General features: G+C 34.4%; 1 protein-coding gene across 1 annotated transcript; it reads left to right on the top strand.

The window, feature by feature from the left end:
• Positions 1–15,316: 15,316 nt before the first annotated feature.
• MS3_00003619 (uncharacterized protein) lies at positions 15,317–21,023 on the top strand. Its single transcript, XM_051211462.1, has 3 exons — positions 15,317–16,659; positions 17,677–17,848; positions 20,270–21,023. The coding sequence occupies exons 1-3, from the start codon at positions 15,832–15,834 to the stop codon at positions 20,890–20,892; spliced, it is 1,623 nt and encodes a 540-aa protein (XP_051071525.1). The 5' UTR covers positions 15,317–15,831; the 3' UTR covers positions 20,893–21,023.
• The last annotated feature ends 4,722 nt before the right edge of the window (positions 21,024–25,745 follow it).

The following is a 25,745-nucleotide window of genomic DNA, read 5'->3' as shown; positions in this document are numbered from 1 at the left end:
AGCAGTCTCTGCATCAGTAGGCCTCAGAATACACAAAGGGAAAACTAAGGTCCTCAAATTCAAAGCGGAGAACAGCAATCCAATCACACTTGATGGCGAAACTCTGGAAGATGTAGAGTCCTTCACATACCTGGGAAGCATCATCGATGAACAAGGAGGATCCGATGCAGACGTAAAGGCGAGAATCGGCAAAGCAAGGGCCACATTCTAACAGTTGAAGAATATATAGAACTCAAAACAACTTTCAACCAATATCAAAGTCAGAATCTTCAATACGAATGTCGAGGCAGTTCTACTGTACGGAGCTGAAACTTGGTGAACTACTACAACCATAATCAAGAAGGTACAAGTATTTATAAACAGCTGTCTACGCAAGATATTCAACATCCATTGGCCGGATACCATCAGCAATAGCCTTCTGTGGGAGAGAACAAACCAACTTCCAGCTGAAGAAGAAATTAGGAAAAGACGATGGAAATGGATAGGATATACATTACGCAAATCGTCAAACTGCATCACGAGGCAAGCCCTAACTTGGAATCCTGAAGGGAAGCGAAAAAGAGGAAGGCCAAAGAACACATTGCGTCGGATAATAGAAGCAGATATGAAAACGATGAATTACAACTGGACGGAGCTAGAAAGTATTTCCCTGGACAGGGTTGGATGGAGAATGCTGGTGAGCGGCCTGTGCTCCTTCACGAGGAGTAACAGGCGTAAGTAAGTATGTAAGTAACTATCACAGGTACAGCTGTAATCATCTACTTTATTACACCATATTAACATGGTTTAATTTACACGTAGTAGTAGCAAGAGCAAGATATTGAGTTACCATCAACAACCTATCACTTATCCCTGGCCCTATTCAGGAGTAACTTCAAATTCAAGAATAAGGACCCTAGACGTATCTCAAAGTAAAACACTGAGGTCAAGTAAATGTACTTCGTTCTAAACGACTGCCACAAGCACTATTGTAGACGCCTTGACACAGAAAACCAACAAAGAGCAGGAGCATATATTCCAGACAGAGGAGAAGCCAGTGAGGTAAAAGAACAACTTAGTGCGGACATATGAAAAATGTGCAACTACCTAATCATCAAAGTGACCCTATATTTGTGCATGACTTCCGTAGATGAATAAGCTTCTCTTGTATCTCAATGTTACCCAAGGGATTTTATGACTATGAAGAACCACATGAGTCTGTCATTATGGCAAATGACTTCCGTGTGTAGGATCTACCTCCTTCCTGATTATTATCATTTTCACTATCACTACTGCCATTACTATTTGTAGTAGTACTGTTATGAAATACCTTATTCGTGTTAGTGTCGTGAGGAAACAATTTCAGGTTCCGTCATAAATGCAGCTTTGCGCAAGAGTTTCAACGACATTTGTATAACGTTTATAGTAGTATAACAGGTTCTGTAATGTCTGAAAGAATATTATTATCATCATCATCAGCTTTATTCAATACTATATTTTTGGTACAATATAGAATTCTCAGCGTAAATTATTTCAACAAGTTTCCGTTTCTTTCTTCTTGGTCGGTCCTGGCGATAAATATTGAGTGATCGCCAGTTAGATGTTAGCAGTTCAGTAAATGAACATCTGAATAATGTGCATTCTTTTCGTTGTATATTGCCAGCAACCACATTGTCTCTTATTGAGTTTTTTGTAACTTTGACAACGAAAGGTTGTACACTTTTCAGAAACGCAGCAGAATAAATCATGCGATTAATAAACATATTGATATATTAAAACAAACAAAAATAGATAACTTGTTGAAATATCTGGATGGCAGGAACAGGTAGCCTAGATGCTCAAGCAGGCCGCCCTTGTTGTGCAATTAAGTCAATGTCAAATACCATGTGCATATGTTTCAATAACCATGTTTGTGAGACAGAATATGAATAAGTAAATCATCGTTGAAGATTATGTAAATGGTTGCAAAGCGTTTAGGGGGAATGACGAATCTAAGTGTTTGCGTAACAACGGAAACGCCAATATTTCGTTTGAACGCAGAATTAACGAACAAAATGTTATTCGATTAGATCAGACTACCTTCTTCTGTTTAACGTACAAAGAGTTTTTGATTTACTCGTATCGAATTATATCAAAACACAAACCCTGTGCTCAATTTAAGCAGTTCTAATTGAAGAAAGATTATATATATATATATATATATATATATATATATATATATAATACCAAATACCTCCAACGGTTCAGCTTGTGCTATACAGTTGAGGGTTTCTCTGGCACAATCTAACGTGCTGAGAACCACTAAAAATATTCCCAACAAGATGGTATCAGTTATCTACCCTCACGGATTCTAGAAATTTTTCCAACCAGACAGTGAAAGATTAATAGTTACAAAACAAACCACGCTGTGACTCTGAGCTTGGTCAAACACGACCTTATTGTCAATAGTTCGGTAACATGCAACAGAAAAATTAGGTAACGAAAGGTATGTCTTTGGTCAAAGTCGCATAATAAAAGCCCAGACGAGGAGGACTAAAGAACACAAAGTGTGGTTAAAAGAGATCTGAATGAAAGTTAAAATACACAACAGAGAAAATGAATAAATAAATGATAGTACTGCCCAACGAAATGCTGTGGATGGATTTTCAGCGCTTTTTCCGTTACAGTTTGAATGACAATATGTGAATTTATGGAATAGGATGTAAAACAAGACTTGACAGTGTAATAAGAGTATAGACAGTAAAAATTTAGAATAATGTGGTGAAAGTCTTAAATGCAGTAAAAAATCATCAAATAGCATTACGTAGGGGTCATATTTACGTGACGAAGATAAATTGAACTTGTAAAGCCAATCCATCTGAGTAAGTGTAATTGAAAACGTTATATTTCTTAATTAGGAATACTTAGGAAATAAGAATAAAATATCTGGTTGCGAACCACGTGACCGTCGGCACTAGTGTCTGGTAAAGACATGATACGTCAGAAGTGGGCATTACAGCTACACAAACAAACTCCTAGTATTGTAGACTTTTTAATTCACAGCACTGAATAAAATAGTAACCGGGGATAACTGTAGGTGTAAATAATTCAAACAGAAGTAAAACCAATACATTAATAGTTAGAGACAAAAAGAATGGTCGTCGTTAGCAACTGGCGATTTCCTTTTGTATTCCAATGTCAGGAGGCAGTTTACTGAAAAGTTAGGAGTTTTTCGATAATCATCAGTTTCATAAATACGGAAAATAGTATAGATTTAACAGAACACCAGTCATACTTTGTCCGTTGTTTCAAAAAACTATTCTACATGGGTAAAACTCTTCTTAAACTATTGCTGAACTCATTACAAAGAGCTAAAGATTTTGTTAATATCTCCGAATCTAACGGTTTAATGGCTCTGCAGCATCAAAGTTAAACCTGACAAATCTACAGGCGCCGTCACACTCTCTTGTGCGCATCCAAGTGTAGGGTCGTTTGTGCACACAGGAGACGACACAACACGACCAACTTCTAGTCAAAAGCTTCTACACTCATATCATCATAGGTAGTATTGACCGCTCTGCATTCATAGTCGATATAACCCACACAGAGATATTACATTAGAAGGAGAACTGTCCATACCTCATCCATAGTCAGGAAAGCTACTCGACGGTTATGGAGCGTCTTCAGTGCTGACTGCATCCCCAGAACCTTGATAGTTGTAAAAAGAAATTCGCCATGGAGCTATTTTAAGTACTTTGAATCTAACGATCAAAAGAGTATACAAGAAGAGGTCTCAGCAACTTAGAGAAATATGAAGTCCTCACCACTCACTCTACTACACAAGTAAACTAATCACGTATGTTAATTAGAAGTGATGTGCGGTAGTGAGAGTAGAATGTGATTAGTCACTAAGCTCGAACAAACAGTCATTTAGCCTACAGACCAATAAACGCGTGATTTTCTTTCGTCTCACGGATTTCTACTTCAGACCCACTGAGTGCGACTGCTTGTGGCTGTGTTGAATAAAGCATTATCTAGTGTTAATCTGGTTCTCTATTCTGGGTCAAGATTCCTAGATTTAACATAGTGTGACTGGTCATATAATCGCATAACGTATTATCGTAGTGTACCTGAAGGAGAGAAAAGCATCATAAACCATACGTCATACTAAGAAATAGTCAGATTGGTTTATTAACTATTACTTACTTACTTACTTACGCCTGTTACTCCCGATGGAGCATAGGCCGCTGACCAGCATTCTCCAACCCACTCTGTCCTGGGCCTTCTTTTCTAGTTCCATCCAATTCTTGTTCATTTTTCTTATGTCTATCTCCATTTCCCGGCGTAATGTGTTCTTTGGTCTTCCTCTCCTCCTTTGGCCTTGAGGATTCCATGTGAGGGCTTGTCTTGTGACGCAGTTGGATGCTTTCCTCAATATGTATCCTATCCACTTCCAGCGCTTCTTCCTGATTTCTTCCTCCGCTGTGATCTGGTTTGTTCTTTCCCACAGTACGTTGTTGCTAATAGTGTCCGGCCAATGGATCTGAAGTATTTTGCGTAGACAATTGTTAATAAACACCTGTATTTTCTGGATGATGGCTTTTGTAGTTCTCCAGGTTTCTGCCCCATACAGTAGAATTGTCTTGACATTTGTATTGAAAATCCTGACCTTGGTGTTGGTTGACAGTTGCTTTGAGTTCCAGATGTTCTTCAGTTGTAAATATGCTGCTCTTACTTTGCCGATCCGCGCCTTCACATCTGCATCAGATCCACCCTGTTCGTCAATGATGCTGCCCAAATACGTAAAGGTTTTTACATCTTCCAAATCTTCTCCGTCAATTGTGATTGGATTGGTGCATTCTGTGTTGTATCGGAGAATCCTGCTTTTCCCTTTGTGTATATTGAGACCTACTGCTGCTGAGGCTGCTGCCACACTGTTCGTCTTCTCATGAATCTGTTGTTGCGTTTGGGATAGAAGGACCAGATCGTCTGCGAAGTCTAGATTATCCAACTGCATCTTAGATGTCCATTGTATCCCGTGCTTCCCTTCAGACGTTGACGTCTTCATGATTCAGTCGATCACCAGGAGAAAGAGAAAGGGTGAGAGTAGGCAACCTTGCCTAACACCGGTCTTCACTTCAAACGACTTTGTCAACTGTCCTCCATGCACAATTTTGCAGTGTAATCCATCATATGAACTCTGTATGATATTGACTATCTTCTGAGGCACGCCGTAGTGTCGAAGAAGTTTCCATAGTGTTGTTCTGTCCACGCTATCAAATGCCTTTTCGTAGTCAATGAAGTTGATATAGAGCGATGAATTCCATTCAATTGATTGTTCCACAATGATCCGTAGAGTTGCGATTTGGTCTGTACACGATCTATCCTTACGGAATCCTGCCTGTTGGTCACGAAGTTGGGCGTCTACGCAGTCCTTCATCCTGTTTAACAATACCCTGTTGAAGACTTTTCCCGGTATTGAGAGAAGAGTGATGCCCCTGTAGTTATCACACTTGCTGAGATCGCCTTTCTTCGGTATTTTGATCAGAAGTCCTTCTTTCCAGTCTGTTGGTACTTGTTCCTCATCCCAAATCTTATTGAAGAGAATGTGGAGTATCCTTGCAGTTGCCGCTACGTCTGCTTTCAGTGCCTCTGCTGGAATGTTGTCTGGTCCCGCTGCTTTGCCACTCTTGATTTGTCTGATGGCCATGCTGATTTCTTCAATTGTTGGTGGGCCAACATTGATTGGGAGGTTCGTGGGTGCTGCTTCGATGTTGGGTGGGTTCAGTGGAGCTGGTCGATTCAAGAGTTCTTTGAAGTGTTCTACCCACCTGTTTTGTCGCTCTTCAATGTTGGTGATTACCTCGCTTTCCTTGCTTTTCACTGGTCGTTCTGGTTTGCGGCGATTTCCAGAGAGTTTCTTTGTCGTGTCATACAATTGTCTTATGTTTCCTTCTCTTGCAGCCTTTTCCGCGGTCGTTGCTAAATCTTCCACATATTTACGTTTGTCGATTCTTATGCCCATCTTCACTTGTTTGTTTACTTCTGTGTATTCAGCTTGTGCCTTGGCTTTTTCTGCTCTTGTTCGACTGGTATTGATTGCTGCCTTCTTGTTCCTCCTTTCTTGAATCTTATCCAGTGTATCAACAGTGATCCATTCCTTGTGATGGTGCTTCTTGTGGCCCAGGACCTCATGACATGTTGAAGTGATTGCCTCTTCGATCCCCTTCCAGTTGCTCTCCACAGTAGTTCCTTCTCCATTGAGTAGATCATGAAAGGCCTGGAACTTGTTGCTGAGGTCTATCTTGAATTTGTTGAGTTTGTTAGTATCGTGAAGAAAGGCCGTATTGAACTTTTGTGATATTGTCCGCCCCATTGTCCAGTGCTTCTTGAGTTTCAATTTCATCTTGGCGACCAGCAAGTGATGATCTGATGCTATATCAGCTCCTCTCTTGGTTCTCACGTCCTCCATCGTCCTCCTGAACGTTTTGTTGATGTCGATTTGGTTTTGCGTGGTGTGATCCGGTGAAGTCCATGTGGTTTTGTGTATGCGTTTATGTGGGAATATGGTGCCGCCTATGACCAGTTTATTGAAGGCACACAGGTTTGCAAATCTCTCACCATTTTCGTTTCTTTCTCCCAGTCCGTGTCGTCCCATGATGTCTTCATATCCAGTGTTGTCCGTTCCAACCTTGGCGTTGAAATCTCCCATCAGAATGGTCAGGTCCTTTGTTGGGCACTTCTCGATGATTGACTGCAGCCTATTGTAGAATTGATCTTTAGCTTCTTCATTGTAGTCATTGGTAAGCGCATAGCATTGGATGATGTTCATTGAAATGCCCTCTTTCTTTGTTTTGAAAGAGGCTTTGATGATCCTTGGTCCATGAGATTCCCATCCTATAAGCGCATTTGCGCTTGTTTAGACAGCATCAATGCAACTCCTTGTGTATGTGGAGCATTTTCTTCTTCATGGCCGGAGTATAACAGGAGCTCTCCTGTAGTTAGTCGTTGTTGTCCAACTTGTGTCCAATGTGTTTCACTGATCCCAAGTACCTCTAGGTTGTATCTTTTCATTTCTGCAGCAATTTGGAAGGCTCTTCCGGTCTCTCACATTGTACGAACATTCCATGTACCTGAATAAATGGTCGCTCTGGTTGTCAGAAGGGGCATCGGCCTCGTAACTTCCGAAGGAATTCGGCTTTCATCATGAGGCGTCATAGTTCTTCTAAAAGAAGACCTTCTGACTCCCAGGGCAGAGTTTAGAAGGTTTGAATAATTTTTTCTGGTTAGCGTTTTTTAGCGAGTTAGTTTTCTACGGGATGGGGACGCTAACCCCATACCCAACCCTCCTCCTTTATCCGGGCTTGGAACCGGCAGTAGCCCCCGGAGGGACTCCAGGCGGAGTTTATTAACTATAAATTACCATAATAATTCAATTTCAAACAGATAGAACCAGATGGGTACAGCTTAGCGTATTATATTTGGAATTCGCAATGTACGCTCAATCAAGTACAGTGGAAACACTAATCAGTACAGATATCAAAATCCTCACAGTTTAAATGGGAATCTAAATTCCTGTAAACAATTACGCGTCTTCTACATAGGTCCACCAAGTGTCTGTTCTGCTGCGTACTGAGTATAGACTATATGATCTAGATTCTGCTCAATATTGGCAACGGAAATTGGAGTGGAATCACCTAGTTCCTGGAATTGTATTTAATCAACATGTTGGTTTTGTGTGCTCGATTCATTGGTATCAAGAAGTTGAACCATAGATTTTCCAATACTCTCCGTCAAAATCCCCGTGACTGGTGGAAGCTCGTCTCCACGATGATATGTAAATTCTGCAAACTCCAAACACCTCATGTTCGAACGAAGAATTCTTGCTTCTAATAACTTTGATGGCGTCTCCTTCTTTACAGAATGTTTAGTATCTCTACATTGCAGTAGAAATGTATCTACTGTCCTCTCCAATCTATTAAATATTAAAGCGGCAATAGAATCAATAGCAGTTTTCAATGTCCTGATAACATTTTTTCCTTGACCATTAGAACAAGGGTGCCTGAGAGTAGTAGACAGATTATTACTATTGTTGCTATTATTATTCACAAACATCTTATGAGTACATAAGTGTTGGGAAGAAACCATTTCGGGTTTTTTCAAGAATGCAATAATACACAGGTCTCAATAACGTTAGCATTATATTTGCCATATTTGAAAAAGAGAGTAATAATAACAGAATAAAAATAAACCAGGTTCTGTGTAATTGAGAAGAATATTGAATTGAGTTTAAAGAAAGAAAGGAAGAAAATGAGGGAATAGAAATAAAGGAGACGTGAAATACGCAAATAGTTTAATAGGCGTGTTTATGAACACAAAACAAGAATAAACGACTATGTATGTATCGTCAAATTAGTAACAAAAATAAAATAGAAAACGATTTAAAAAAATAACTTATTGTTGTAGTAAGATATGACTCTGGAATAAATGTTCGTGCAGTCATCGTTTGGAGTGATGCTATGAAAGTCTCAATTAAGTGGAAAGGATAATGAAATATCAATATGTATGAGTCATATATACATAGCGAAGATAAAACGAGTCTGAGAAGTTAATTTAAATGTAGCACAAGTTGTTGTCCTAATTACAAACTTCGCAATCTTGAGAATAATATTTATTTAGAAGGGACAGAGAGAGAGAAAAGAAGTTGACACCTAGTGGAATGGTTAAACCATGGTAATAATAGTAGTTGTGTAATAAATATCGACCTCTGAAGTAAACCAACAATTTAAAAAAATAGAATATGATAAAAAATCCCTTTGGTGCACTCGGATAAATACATGTAGATTTATTTAATAGTATACAGAGTGAAACCGGATATTAGTATAAACATTCGTGTCGGGCGACCAATAATGATATTAATAACAGTAATAATTATAAATACGAACATGAGCAGACTTCATATATTAAGATGAATGGAAATGAAATAAAATAGACGTGAAAAGTTTCAAAGGTTACACTTTGATTTTCAGTCAACTAGATGGATGACGGACCTTGTTTGTATAAATCATTATTAAATACATTGATATTCAATAGGTGACAATAACCACTATCAGAAAGAAAATCACCAAGGAGACTTCTGAACCGGGTTGCAGTTTCACTGCAACGGAGGTTCACTGGCAGTCTGTTCCACATCGTTGAGTAGCGAATAACGAAAAAATTCTGGCGTAAGTTTGTGTGGGTTCTTGGGATCGCTAGAATATTTTCCTTACTGCGTAGATTGTGGGATGATATCATAGAGTATGAAGGGGTGGATACCGAAGAGCAGGAAATACGGTTAATAGGCCGGTAGATAAAGACAAGATTTAATTTGATACGTCTGATCCAAAGAGGTTCTAAGTTGAGTTGTTGACATCTTTGGTGATAGTCTTTGTTATCAGAATACCCCAGAACAGCTTTGGTGAACTTTATTTGAACACTTTCAATTTTAATCAGGTCATTATGTCTGCAATTACTGTAAACTCAAATACCATATTCAAGAATGGGTAAGATACGTTTTCTTTATAATAATAATAATCTTGATTCGTAATTATTGAAGTTTATCATTATGAATCCGATGAGCTTCCTAGCTTTGAATACTTGAGATGCAATGTGCTCAGAAAAGTTCAAACTGTTGCTATATCTTAAACCCAAGTCACGAACAGTGTTAAGAGTGTAGCGTGGTGTCGAGTCGCGGTTGACTATGAACACCGCTACAGAGAAACACGTGCCAAATAAACCCATAAAATCCCCGGGAAGCCAAATATCAGAAGGCATTTAATGGACCAAGTCGAGATATATTTGCTGGTGATCTCGTGGTATCGAAAGGATACCGAGATCGTGCCAGGATACAAGCTTGGTTACAGAACGTAACCGAATCCGTGCGAGTTCACAATCAAAGTGTAAGAATAATGGATGTTTTTAGCACAGTTAAACAAAAGCACATTAAAAGTCACTGGTACAATTGGTTATAATAATAATAATTGTTTTCAATAAACCAATCGTGTTCTCGTGATAAAAGTGAGTCACTACGAGAGTTTTCAGTGTACGTTTTTGTATAGCCAGATTTAGGTTAAGGCAGCGGCCAATGTCAATAAATCCACTTTTGTCAACATTAAGTGGCAAATTCCACGAAACAGTCCATTCGTATAAGTTGTTTATTTCTTCTTGGATTACCGCTGAAATATAGCTTTCTTTGGTGGAAGAAGAGAATGATTAAACTACTTTTAGGTCATTGGCAAAAAGGAAAGGTTTATCATACTGAAAGAGGAAACACAAGTCATTGATAAAAAGGAGAAAGAGTAATGGACCAATCACACTTCTTTGTATAACCTCACTGGTTACATTCACAGGTTTAGAGTAGCTATAATGATAATTCATAAAATAGTGAGTACAATGTTTTATCATACACGATTATATATACTTCTTAATATCAGGTAGAGGTCTGAATAGATCCTGTAAATTCATAAAGTACGTGGGTTATAGCATCAAAACACTATATAATTATATATTCCTTAAGGAATAGAATACATATATGATATGCAATTTCTTCGTCGAATATGATTATATATGGTTTTAAAAATGACAGAGCACGGTTCTATCGTATAGCCAAAATGAATATATGTAATTATAAGATGATGAATTCTTGTATGAAAATGATCATAAATACCATGAATAAGTTAAACTCAGGTCTTATCATATAGCATGAAATTCACAGTTTATATGTTGATAGTTCAGAATTGAGTTATCTTGCATAATTCCGAGAAAAAATAATCCATCCAGCTCTGAGAGAATCCTAGAAAAAGAAAACTGAAGGTTTCGGCCTCACCCTATACCATTCAACTAGGTAGTGACTGCATCCGTAGCAAAATGAGAGCCATTATCAGTCACTAACACCTTAGAAACCTCTTCTTGACTAAAAACCCTTATTAATGCTTGGATTGTGAGGTCAAAATTTGGCGGTTTTGAAAAAAACTTCAGGTCACTTCTAAAGAGAATCACTGACTGCAAGTGTGTAGTATTTGTCAAGAAATGGACCACAATAGTCTGTATGAATTCTCTGCCAGACTTCAGACGATACTGGCCATGTAGTCCACTTCGAAGTTGGAGAACAACTTAGACCAAATGGAAGGAAGATGTATTTGAACGTACCAAAAGGTGTTAATTGTCGTCAAAATAGATGAAGATTGATCTAAAGGGATTTGGAGATAAGCAACTTTTAAGTCAATTTTCGTGAACACTTTAGAACCATGAAGTCGATTTCAAATACCTTCAGCCTCCACCGTCGTGCATGTTTGCTTCAACAAACGGGAGTTCAGTATTAATATATGGTCACCACATATTTCAAGGGTCTTGCTATTCGACTTCATTGGTGTAACAATAAGATAGAATCGGTTCAATTATACCTTTCGCACATAAATCGTTCAATGTCTTATGTACTGTTTTCTCAAAGACCATATGGAAATATACGTCTTTGAAAAATGACTCGATCACCCTGCACTCAAAGTTTTATAGGACGAAATCTCATACCTACATTACACTCAGCACATGTAGCTATCATATCTTTAAGTAAAGCATCAGAATTTTCTTTAGAAACTAGTAAAGATAACTCCACTTTAAGTCTTTTCAAATTTTTCAAACCCAGTATTGACAGTTCTGTTTCGCTAACTAGAAACTCACAGGCTATGTATGAAAAAATATCATCTCTTATTATCAATTCACAACATTCTCGTATGGGCAGTTTGTGTCCAGTAATCCCCCAATATTGAAACTACAGTTAGTCGTATCACAACGTTAAGACCCAAAGATTTTAAGTTGTTGAATGAAATAATGAACTCCATACTGCCTGTTTCCACAAAAATGTCATGAATTGAATTAAGCGATGTGTATTATCGCTTTTGAATATGAACATTACCTTTAAAAATGGTGGATAAAGATAAATGATCATTAGGAGCAGCCGACTTAATGGGATCTAAATTACAAGGTTTAATACGACTTGAAGTAAAATGAACAGTAGTTTTGCATACTGACTGAATGTGTCCTATCTTAACACATTTAATACATTTAACATTATGAGATGCACATGAATTACGTGAATGAAATTTGCCACAGGATAAACATTTACCAAACTCGCTCCCACCCTTGTGGTTTGCTTTGCAATTCCTTGTTGATCTAATTTCATATTTCCACGAGAATAGGAATTACTATTAAACAAACGCAAGTTTGATTGATCCTGAGATCGTATTTCATTATGATGACTGAGCAAAGCACTAGAAATTTTCATCGACTGGGTATCAAGTTCATTCACTGATTCGTAGTTAATACATGTAGTTCTAGCATCCTGAAAAGAACAGTTCGGCATTCTTAACAGCTCTCTTTTCAGAACTGGTATATTAATTTCTGCAATTAATCGATCCTTCAGCTGCACATGAAGTTGGTCACCAAAATTGCAGTTGGCAACTTGTTTCTATATTTCAAGGATGAGTTCCCTAACCTTTTGGTTATTCTGACGAATCATCTTATGAAATTTTGCTCTCTCACGACATTTAAAACTGGTGAACTTTACATGATTTTATAGTAGTCCCCCAAGAGTTGCATAAAATAGTGAAATAGGATTTTCCAGAAATGCCAGTTTTTAATAAGCCGTATGCTTCTTTTTCGATCAATGTAAGGAAATGAGCCACAATATTGACATCCTCAACATCTTATTTGGTCATAGTCCAGACTTCGAGCCTTTCCATGTAATACTCAAAAGCATCAAAATCTGAATGTATGTTCAATTGTTCTATCGCAAGCACCAACGCGACGCCAATGTGATAGTTCGAAATATTTGAATTACAGTACAAGCTAGGAATTACAGACATAACGCAATTTAACCAAGAAGTATTATATGAGCACGAACAAACGTATTATATTTAGAATTCGATATCAGACAGCCATCAGGTACAAAGGAATCATTAGTTCATAAAAACACCACACAAACGCATATCACGTAGAAAATCAATGGAAATTGTACAGCGAAAATAAGTAAACACAGTGCCACAGACTGAAATTTTCCAGTCACATGAATGATGAACTAAACTCACTGAATACTGAAATTCCTAATTTCAGTCATATTTTTAGGTTCAAAGTCATGGCGTACTAAGATTTTCTAAACTGAGCTGAAATAGTTGTTTAATTCTCATTAAAAGATTTGTTGCTTTTCTAGGTAAATAGGCTACCGACAAAACGATTTTATTAGTGCAAGAATGGTTTTCAGAAATCAAGCAAATTATATAGCTCCAGATGAATTTATCGTTAGATTTATAGATTCTCATAAACCGAAAACTAAAGATGAACATAATATTTGAAATACAGTCAACTATGATGGTATCATTAAGTTGAATTAAAATCAATTAGACAACTAAATGCTACAGATGTTTGAGTTTACCAAGTTCAATAATAGACAGTTTACCTCCTAAATCATTCATAATCTATTTTGAAATTCATACACAGCTGGAATTTAATAAGAAAAGAATAATCATAGAGCTAAAGCAAAAAGACTAATTTGCTGACAAAATCTTTCAATTTAGAAAGTTGTAATTAGTATTATCTTGAAAGTAATATCTTATACTCATCGATATTTATTGGTTTAAGTTAGTTAAATATATTCTAGTTTCACTTAGAGCACTTCTTATTCTTGAAACATACAGAGGTATTTATTGATGATTTAACCAAAGTTAACAAATATGTAGGTTACTAGTGATGAATTACTGAAACAGTGAATAAATTATTCTGCTCAATCTTATCTCCATTTCATATATATATATATATATATATATATATATATATTATATAAAGCAGATTATTTAAACCCTATGTCAAAACAATCATTTTTGAAGTGTTTAACTCTGATATTTTGCATACGAATGTGTTTCGAATCATGTCGACGAAAGAACAATGATGAAAATCATTGAACATTATAATATTGAAGGATTACCGTTTATCATAACGTAAGTAATCTTGTAAGCAAAAAAGTCGTTGAATAATCTGAATAAATTGTCCTGGTAAGATAACTAGTTTAATGTCAAAAGATTTTATCAATAAACTAATCAATTTTCTCAGGTTATCTTTTGTTCATTATTGCTATCATTGCTAAACGATATATACTCATGTTATATTTCACATATTTATGTAGTGAGAATAACTATGGTGAGCTGTTCTGCTATCAGAATTTATTTATGCAGGATTAGTAATGCAGAATTTATTCACCTGATAACAACAGGCAAGAATTTTTGAACAACTATTATCGATTAAATTCTCTCAGCATCTAATTCATTTGTATAGTATTTATTTTCGGAATCAATTCTCAACAGATATAATGACTGGTTAGTATGTATGAATAACGTATGTTTAAAATCGGCCTGAATATTGTCCTTCATTCGGTATTTTATGCTATCCAGATCATGAGTATAATTTTGGTTCGTATGGTCTAACGCACAAATATCTACTACTTATGATAGCTTCAGTATTAGCATCAGCTCTTATAGGTTAATCCGTTTTCCGCATCGTCAGAAAATTCATGTAATACAATGATTTGTTGAGGAATATAATATAAAAACCCAATGAACATGCGACACCCATTTTTCTAGTGTTTTCACTTTTCCTGGTGCGTTTAAATTTTGAGTAGCAATCAAGTATACGACAAAAGGTTTTCTTGGAACTTTTAGATTTATCTGGATAAGTTTCATTAACTACTTCATTATTCTCTGAATCCGAATAAATTATAAAATACTCATTATTATTAAAATGTTTGCTTTAATCATAAAATCTGTTGGACTAGTGTGGATAATAGAGTTCTCACTAATTTACTGCTGTTCATTTGGTCATAGAAACCCAATTATTTACAATCTATCCACATTCCGTTAAAGTTTTAAAAAGCAGCAATGTATTTCATTGCTTCAGGAAGAACTATTCCAAATGACTAAATGTATTCAAAATAATGAATATTAATTGTGCTAATACCAAATTATCAGGGCTTTATTACACCAAACGCGAAGGTATGTGACAATTATTAAGTAATATGAACATGCCAATCAAATATTGTCGTCAATCAAACAAGTAAACTTAATTGTGAACAGCTATAGGAGTTTAATCTGAAGTCTTTAACTTAGACTTAATATTTGTTTATAATCCTCATTTAAAAAGTATATTTCATACACATAGTCCCCTTTATTATCTTAAATAGAGCAAGAACAAAGATTGGTGCAGAATAATATGAATTCATTTTATTTCGTTAGGTTCTCATCAGCTGCTTACTCTCTCTCTCTCTCTCTCTCTCTCACACACACACACAGAGACATGAACCAACATCCGACCACTATAAAATCAAACAAAACTCACTTAGAAATCAGTCGTTTGGTTTTGATGATTACACTGTAATCTTCATTGACAAATTGTAATCAACAATAAAGAAAAAATACTACTACTTTGGTTAAAGTCATTTTCAGTAGATTCACATCCATAAAAACCTAATTACATATTGTCTTATATTAGATATTTAATAGAAGTTTTCATCTTATAATCTTCCATATTTTACTCATTATTAGTGGGAAGGAAAATTATCACATATCCAGAATCAAAAGGTTTTTAATGTTGAATTTAATCATTCGTTATCGTTAGAGTGAAGTGATAAAATCCTTCACTACATTCAAAATATGGAAAATCCATATATTTTTAATGAACTCACGTGTTTACGTAATTGCAATATTAAATATGTATATTCACTATTCTTTAGAATTATGAGGATTTCGCACAATAATTAGGTTACTATTCATTTCAAATAAGAAATAAAGAAGTATGAAGACACTAGTTATCTTGATTTATATTACTTGGATTTTGTACTTAAATTTCCCGCAAGTTGGTTCATTGTCTCAATCTCAATATCCAATTAAACATGATTTATTTCAATCCATTCTGAAAGCAAATGATAATTTTATTTATTATCAACATCGTTTAATAATTGGGCATATTGTAACACTGCCATGTGAATATGAGAGTATGGACAACAATAGTAATAATCGAAGAATTCATAATCAATCAGTAGTTTATGAATGGTTGTTCAATGGTAGACAATTATCACCGCATAGAGCATTTTTTAATGCAAACTGGGATATTCATGGATATTTAACTATATGGGCTATGATATCGAGGCAAACAACGTTATGGTGTCATAAACAAATTATCGATAATAATAACCAGATAACTGATCATTATTATTATTCACATCAAATTACTTTCATTAATTTAGCTATATTGAATCAAATTGTCGGTATTAAAGTAGATATGAACATGGATAAATATGCATTATTGCATAAATGTCAAATTGACAATAACACATGCGATTGTCAAACAACATTTGGTATTAATGTAACATCCGATAAAGAAATGGCAAAATCAAAACATTATATTTTAGAGAATTTAGAAGAACTCAGTCAATCTATATGTCAGAACTTAACATTTTGTATAAATTTTTATTTAAATGATTTTCTATGCATGAATAGTTTGAATGATTCACGTGCTACGCACTACACTGAATTTACATTTATTTTGGACAATTTTAGAAAATATACGGTAAATTCGACAGGTACATCCATCGCATTCGAGGCCTCTAAACTTTTTGAAGAGGTTAGTTAGTTCCAGTCATTTTTCAACCAATTTTTATTTCACCTAACAATAAGTAATAATACCGGAAAATATCCAGTAATAATTTTGAAGACTGTACCAGCCTACTTGTAAGTAGTATTTAAAAACATACAAAACGTTTATAGCGTTCATTTGGACGGAGTTATCCGTAACTGTCTCCCACGGACATACCCAGCTTCCCTGAAGAAGTATAGACCAGTCAGCCGAGTGTAAGGTTGACATCATTTAAATTTCAATCGCTTAAGATCATTTTGGATTTAATTTATACATTTCATGAAACTAATGACAACAAATTATAAAAGTCAAAAGGAATTATTATGGCAACAGAAAATGTAAAAGATATCTGACTGACTACATTACTGAATTCAGTAGTTAAGTAAAGCAAACATGTGTATTCATACTTTATCACTACTAATACAAAGAATTATGTACAAGCAGAATAAAAGAATACAAACTATTAGGATTATTGTGGTTAATCGGAACCTAGTCGGAAAAATGACATAATTTTCCATAAAATCTTAAAATAAGTGATATCCCAGTGTGATTGGCATAGAAATTAAGAAGAGATTTAGTTTTTCAAGAATTATGTTTATTTAAAGGTATAGAATTATTTAATTAATTCATTGTGATTGCAGTTTACACAGTTGTCTTATGAGAATAACATATTCTTATTTATCCACGATTTTACATCATATCAAATAATCAAGTTTATTTCGAAAGAAGTGGCTTTCATTAAGGTATTTCAAATTCTAATCTTTTATATTAATGAACTGTACTCACAAGTGACAAAAGTATGAAGTTTTAATTAGTTAAAGAAGGTCTAGAACAATCACCAGGTGTTTTAACTAAACAGAAGGTAGATGAGTGCGTGTATGAGTGATACTCTGTCCTTCTCAGGACAAAGAATAGTGAATTTTCCCTTTAAAGACAAATAATTCACATGAAAAACTACATAATTCGATTGACAAGTTCCTAATTGTGATTAATTTTGCTTGACAGTTAAAATGGAAATTAAATGATGAATTACTGTCGAGGAAAAGTTATTTAACTAAAATATTGAAAGAAAAATTCTCAACTAAAGACATGGAAGTTATAATTACACCGTATTATCGATCTATTCATTATTGTATGGGTCCATCAGGAAAGCTGCTTCCGGCACATGGTGAATGTGGTATGTTTTTAGAATAGTTAACTGGTTTTCTTCCAAAAGAATCTGTTTTTTATATTTACTATATAGTACATTTTTAATACCGACCAGATAATCATCCTAAGTGTTCAATAAATTTTGTTTGTCATTCAGTTTGTGTAGTAAGCGAAAATAGCACGATACTACGATGCACTGTAGTTGACGACAACTCTTATCAGACAAATACACTTACGTATAATGCTTTACAATTAAGTAAACATGTACATACAATTGTTGCTCACCAATTAGATGTACTACTGACTACTTACTTCATTTACGATTGAAAGGTGAAATTCAGTAGTTGAAGACTTGTGCTTCAAACACCGAATTCTAGCTCTGTTTCATAATGAGGTCATTACCTTTTCAGTAACCTAAACTGATTAACTTGTTTAAAGAAAAAGGAAAATACTTAGTGACATATTTATTAACTCCACGTATCAGTTTTGGGCCATAATCCTAAATCGTGTAACAAAGGCAAGGTTAAGTGTTACATTTTTCACGAGGTACTTTGTAAAATAATTACGGCTACAGGTGCCTTGTATCAGTATAACAAGACTTCCGGAAAGATGCAGACCAATCAGATGAAACGTAAATTACAAGGTTTTTTATTGCTTTAAAAAAATCTACGCCATCTAGTTTGTTTTGTAAACAGGATCAGGCGTCTAAACTTCAAGTCTTCGTGTAATAGTTTGACGTTTTCTTTAGTCCTTAAACAGAAATGGTTTGCATATGCACCGCGACATTCAAAAATTTTCGACCTTTAACAATCTTTTACTAAATTGTAACAATAAGATTTACGTGGCTTTTTGTATCACTTTAAAAAGCAATATTAATATACTTAACAGGCGAAACAATTTAGGTTGTCCCTGACCAATAAACTATCAGTCTAAAGATCAACCTGTGATTGACAGCATATGTCACTTATTAAACCTAGCTAGTAATTGAATTTTACAGGTTAATTATATATTAAGTTAGAAAATCCAATACTGAAGTTGGCATTACATTCCTGGAATCAATAAGTAGCTAGCTCTACTTGTCAACATCTATTGAAAAGATATACCTCTAGACCTGAAGAACGTCACAGAATATTAAGATAAGTTATCAGAGCTCCTACCAACGCTATTTAGAAATTTCTGAGTGTGACCACTAGAGGTTAGGTTTTACATCCAAGATATTGGCAATGATTTCCTTAATGTTCCTCGCGATAACTCAGTACATCCGCAAAACAATCTTCAATTTGTTTCGGACTTTTACAGAAACATTGTATTGGATGGAAAAATGAAATGCCAACGTAATGCCTATCTTATGTTAGATTTATCAGTTTGTACGACTCAAAATATGTAATGACCTGTATTATACTTTTACGTAATCATACTAGATGTTGTTTCTTATAACTCAACTCTAATTCCATAGCTAATTAAATGCTAACATAATCACAATTTCTAAAATTCATATAACTACTGATGACATACTTTTTTATCTGGAAATACTGCAATTGAAAGTTAAACTTACTAAAATATTTCAGGTTTCAAGGTTTAGCCTGAATTAACTTGATTAACAAAATAAAAGTCAGCAAAAGGTGCAAAACTGTGAACGGTCAATTAAAGGAAGTCAGCAGAAATCTTTCAAACTTGTCTTCCTCATTTTTTTATGGATTAATATCCATATCTACTTACTGTGTATCAAATGCATAATGCTTGTTTTAATATTCTGAAATGATATATTCAGCAACAAGTAAAATTATGTCATTAACAAACCATTTAAATGATTCTTGATCTGATAGAAAGAAACTGAATCAAGTACAAGCATCAGGTTGACCTCATATTACCAAATCATAGTTCAAAGATCTTAAACCTGGGAAAAATCTTCAAATAAACATCTTGCCGATAATAGATAATGAATTTCTTATTCAATATCTTTAGCTTTCCAGAATCAAATTGTTTAATTTGAAGGTGGCTAAAAAATCAACCTATTTGTTCACTAATAATCCAACTTTTGGATAGAACTTATGTAAGGTTCTGTGGCTGAAGGCAATCATTAGAAAACCCTGGATCTTTCCTAATGTGCTAAATTTCATCCATCAGAAAAACATATCTACAATGCCGCTCGGAATGTAAACCCATGTCATTCAGTGTCGCAGTCAGAGACGTTACCACTGAGGTAATTAGGGTCAAACAATACTTGTTAAATTTTTTTCAGACTTTTCAGACTATGTCGTTTTATTTCAGTATTAAACTGTAAATCATTGCTGATCTGTGAATTCCATCAACTGTGGGATTATGAGGTAATAGTACTCAATGTGTATAACTTTCTCTGTTCATTTAAAAATTGAATTTAAATTTGCTTTGTACCAATGTTACGTAATTGCCTTTTTTCACTTTCGCCATTCGATGTAAACAAAAACAGATCTATGCTCACCGGGGTCGTATTACCCAAGTCGTATTATCGATCCACCACCACCATCAATTGATGAAGAACTCTTGCCTTCTACTGCTAACCAAATAATATTCACGGATGGATACACCAGATCTCAACTTACCACTAGTGATTATGATCTAATCAAATGTCTTCCATGTCCACATAATACATATTCGGAGGAATATGGTCAATCAAGTTGTTTACCATGTCCATTTCAACACAGTATACCAATCGATCGTGATAGTGATACACACCCGATAAATGGAAGTGATTGGCTACACATAGCATGCACTAAAGAAGACAGATCTGAACTACTTATGATACAAATAATTCAAAGAATATTAGGCAAGACAATAGGTGAATATATAAAAAAAACTTCACTCATCAAACGTGCTGGAATTCTATGTTTTATCATTGCTTTGCCTGGTATTATCACTTTTTTATTAATATTTATTGCCTATACTTTGATTGATGTTGGATCAACATTAAAAGAAATGGCTAAAACTTTGCATCCATTGCAAATACAATTAGCTGAGATTAGTACAGCAAATGCACGTTTGGATGTGCAATTGAGTGAAGCAGCTGAAAGGACTTATAGACATGAAAAGTGAATAATTACCAAAACGTTGCAAATTCATTAAGACAGTATTAGTTCTGATTTGTTATTATTATTATTATTATTATTATTATTATTATTATTATTATTATTATTATTGATATTTCACCATCAATCGTAATTTTTGACCAAAGGATGTTATCCCAATACAATATTATCATTAGTAGAAATGAAATTCCAAACTTCAGTTTCATCCTATTTAGCAACTATTAGTCACGTATAAGCACTTACGTTGTAATAAGTAGTGTGGCACTCTAATGGCTGAAACACTCAGATTTCAACGTTCAGCTTTGAGGTTATAACTCTGGTTCTCTAGATGTTCGATCGGCATCTAGATAATGTGAGTATCCCTCACGTCTTAAAACCGAGTATACAAACTATCAATTGGTAAATAATTTATATTCAATGCTCGTGAGCAATATTATTCTCTCTCATAAACTGATTGACGAAGATTTGATCAAATTAATAAGCAATAGAAGAAAGAAATTCACGTTGCTATCTTCGAGTAATAAAATAAAATGCTTATTATAAAATCGATTTTATGTGACTTGTTGTGTGATAAGAATGACTGAAAGAAAGTACTTGAAATGTAAAACATCTCATTTGACTGATAATTCTTTCAAATATTTTATGGATAGGGTCAGATTGAAAACTATTGTACTAGAAGAGAGATTGGTTAACCTTTCACTATTAATCAGTTCATGATTTCCTAACATTCTGTTTAAATTATTATAAAGCGCTTAGATATGGAATGCCACACGAATAGATTATTTATTATTAAACGAGGTTATTTTATATTTATCGTTGATTTAATTTTGTTAATCATGAAATCAACCGACTTAGTTCATCAGCGAAACCTGTGTTATGTTCATGGAGTTGGTTAGTTATATGTACTCTATAGATGAGCATGAAATCAGATACATTTCAAGTATCCTAGTACTCAACAATAAAATTTACTAGCGCTTTGTCAAAAGAAACTGAAAATCTATAAATCGATTTCATGAATCTTAGCTTCCTAGGCAACTATTTTACTATTGATATGTTTAGAACATAATGAGATGGTGGACGACATCAAGTTTACAATGGAACAAGAGTCAAACAACCAAATAGCATTCTTGGATATATTGATCACTAGAACCGATACAGGAAAACTGGAAACTCAAGTATATAGGAAACCGACCCATACAGATCAAATCCTCAATTACAACAGCAACAACCCAAGAGCTCACAAAATCAACTGCGTACACACATTGTTCAAGAGGGCGAGGACACACTGCAACACACTGGCAGCACGAAAAAATGAAGAGAAATACCTGAGGGACATATTTCAAAAGAACGGCTACCCAATCAACTTCATCAAAAAGCACCAACGGCACACAGCATCAGAACCCAAATCAAGCACAAAAATCAACAAAAGGATCACCCTACCATACATACAAGGAATATCAGAAACCACAACGAGACTGCTGAAAACCTTCGGAATAGGTGTGGCACACAAACCAACAAAATCATTACAATCAATCCTATGCAAACCAAAAGATGAAATAACAAAGGAAAACAAATCAAACATCATCTACAAAATAAATTGTACCAATTGCGACAAACACTACATCGGACAAAGCGGACGCCCCCTCCACCTACGCCTACATGAACATCAATTAGCAGTCAAACGCCATGATATCTCTTCACTTATATCAATACACGTGGATAACTACGGACATTCATTCGATTGGGATAATGTAGAAATCTTAGACAGAGGAAACTCCAAAAACACCAGAGAATTTTTAGAAGCTTGGCACTCAGGTCAATCAGCAATCAACAAACATATTGAAATCAATCCAATTTATCAACCAATCAGGAAAATCATGCATAAATATAGGAACAAAAATCAAACCAATGGGAGACACAACCAAAACAAAGAAGTAAACAATGATAAATTTAAGGTCAACAAGAACCAATCAACATCGAGGTGCACAGAACAAGCTGTGAAACACATATGGAGAAATTCGAACACTTCACTTCTATCTGAAGTTTGTGCTGATGATGTCGTTCAGAAGAACGATGAAAGCTCCACGACCAAACCATCCAGCTCAGAGAACAAAACACCACCAAAATTAGAACATAATAAAATATCCTGAAAGAACCATAATATTTTTACTGAAGCTGTAAAATAAATCAATGAAGTTTCGTCAATATTTTTCAGAAAATGATTAAAAAACCAAAATTGCACTCGTACGGTTGAACTAAACTATAATAAAACAATAATTTTTATGAGGTTCATATTTATCAAGTAGGCTTTATAAGAATTTACAGAATACTATGTGTAAAGTACATTTATCTTTTAAAAGTACCATTGAACAAACATTTACTTTAAACTTTCTTACTGAAATAGTCTTATTATACTTTGTATAATTGAATGATATTTGAAATCATATTTTAATTAATAAATGGCTAGTTCTATTACACTAGTTATATTGTGCCTAAAAATACCAAAAGACTATATATACGAGAATAATGTGAAAATATATACTGTAAACATTGAAAACAATGATGTTGAATATTCCTCACCAACTACATTGAGTAATGCCTTTGGATAATCTACATGTTGCCAACTCATTGAAACCCAATTCAAATTCACTCAAATTCAAATTCTCTAATCTTAATATAGTTGGATAGCTTATCAATATGTTGTTTAACCTGACACGTGAATGGATCATTAAATGAATTTTTTTACAAAACATTTTGCCTAAACATCCACTAACCCATTATTAGCTAACTGATCACAAAGAATAAATCTATTCTTGAGACGTAGATTAATACGATAATTCTCTCCTTACTATGGTACAATGGAAAATCAAACAAATTTCTAATCAAACCAAATGAAGAGGGATTTATTATCATGATTGTTACCTAACTAAAGTAAACATCTTAATTGTACATTCCTGAATTACTCATTATTCTAAAGTTTTATTAATAATCACCTTAAAATAAAGTGTGATGATGACGCCACTATACCGCTTATTGACTGAAAATGAAAGCACTGAACATGAAATATCATGTCAATAATCTTAAAACTGTTGTTGCCACTTTGAAACTTGCAAATGTTAGTTTTCATCTCGTATAGAGAGCGTTACAAATAAGTTCTAAATTCAGACTAAATAACTGTTTAGTATTCTTTGGTTTCAAAGGCTCATTAAATAATATTAGTTCAAAATGAAAGTAACTTGAATATTGAAGAGGTGTTGCAGATTAAGACTCAAGATACACCATACTTATGAGGTACTTACAACTAGTACATTAATCCATCATAGATAATGTTGACCCTGGTATAAATATATATATGTATATATCCGCAATTTTCTACACCTCTATTTTACCATTGAGAATATATTAAAACAATCGAAAACAATAAAAATAATATCGGTTGCAGTAAGAAGTTAAATCTAAAAAATGTAGTTCAAGAAGAAAGTACTAATGTAAAGAGTGAAATTTACTTATTTATGACGATTTTTGTTTTCTGCTGTTAATGTTAAAGATAGAAATTGGTTAATCTCTGTTTGGCATATGTGCATCCTCATAGAATCACCCTACAATTCCCATTTATTCACAAGCCTAATAAAACTAGATTAACTAGCTTTGTGAATAACAAGTTAGGCTTTGAAGCGGTATGTACTGAGGCCGGATCTCGGCGTGTACATCAAAGGTAGGATGCAGATACAACCAGCACAAGAGTTTCGAATAAGAGGAAATACGACTCCCAACTTCCATTTTTCAGCTACAACCCAACCTCACTAAAACAAAGAATACAATTTATGAGATGGTATTAACACTCAGAAAGATGAAGAATCACACTATATATACACAGCTACCACTAATTTTGAGTCATATTAACAAAGTCTGAAAACACTGATTACGAATATCCTGTTGACCTCAAACCTACACTTTCTAGCAAGACTCAGTTAAAAAGAAACTGACCTCATAGATTGGGGCCATTTTTTTCTTGCAGCTCCGAACATAGATCATCAAGGTAAATAGAGCTTTAGATATTTAATTACTTTGAGAATGTTCTAAATAATGAAGCTATCCTTACTTGTTTTATTAGTTTATCCTGATCGTAATTCGCTTTTGTTAATTAACGTTATCGTTTATAGGTTCTCTCATTATTCGGTCTTTTACGAGAACTCGTAGAAATTATTCACGTTAACGTTACTCCTTATTACTCAGTAATAACAGCTGGAGATTTATTAAAAAACAAAGGTCTTTGTACAAATTTTTGAAACCCATCAACAGTGATCACCCACGACCTGATTCATACCAGAATTTTCACTTTCATCTCTCGTGCCTATTATGATACAACTAGGCTAATGAATTAAAATCCAATGGTCCATAAATGAAACTTCAAGTACCTTTTTCTTCTTTCGTTTTTATAGCTCAAAAGCTGAAAAACTTGAAATCATTCACTAACTTATAGATTATTCAGTGTTCGTTATCTACCTAAAATAATTTATATCAGATTAATGAATTAATCTACAGTTGATTTAAATCTAAAACTACATATATATGTCACTGTAGTATCGACAGATTCTCATGTCCTTTAACACGATATCTCTTATACTTAAATTATTTTTACATCACCATTCAATAATTTTCGTTTCTAGTAACGTCTAAGGATTCTTGCAGAAGTGAATCTGTTTCCATTTTAATCAAAATGTTGTCTTTTTATCACACCTTTCAAAAAAAGTTCCGTAATTCAACTTTACTAGTAATAGATGAAGCCTGAACATTAAACTTGGCCTACATTTTCAAGTAAGCGTCAATTCCATTGAAGATTGTAAACATATATTAATA

The sequence above is a fragment of the Schistosoma haematobium genome, chromosome ZW, assembly GCF_000699445.3.
Source record: "Schistosoma haematobium chromosome ZW, whole genome shotgun sequence".
Classification (NCBI taxonomy): Eukaryota; Metazoa; Platyhelminthes; class Trematoda; order Strigeidida; family Schistosomatidae; genus Schistosoma; species Schistosoma haematobium.
Note: the sequence above shows the minus strand (reverse complement) of the source record. Positions and strands in the feature narration are given on the sequence as shown.

Excerpts from the sequence above, each read along its gene's own strand:
- MS3_00003619 (XM_051211462.1), top strand. The coding sequence starts at position 15,832 with ATGAAGACACTAGTTATCTTGATTTATATTACTTGGATTTTGTACTTA. Across the intron at positions 16,660-17,676 it reads CCTCTAAACTTTTTGAAGAG|TTAAAATGGAAATTAAATGA; the intron begins GTTAGTTAGTTC and ends TTTGCTTGACAG. Across the intron at positions 17,849-20,269 it reads TCCGGCACATGGTGAATGTG|ATCTATGCTCACCGGGGTCG; the intron begins GTATGTTTTTAG and ends AAACAAAAACAG.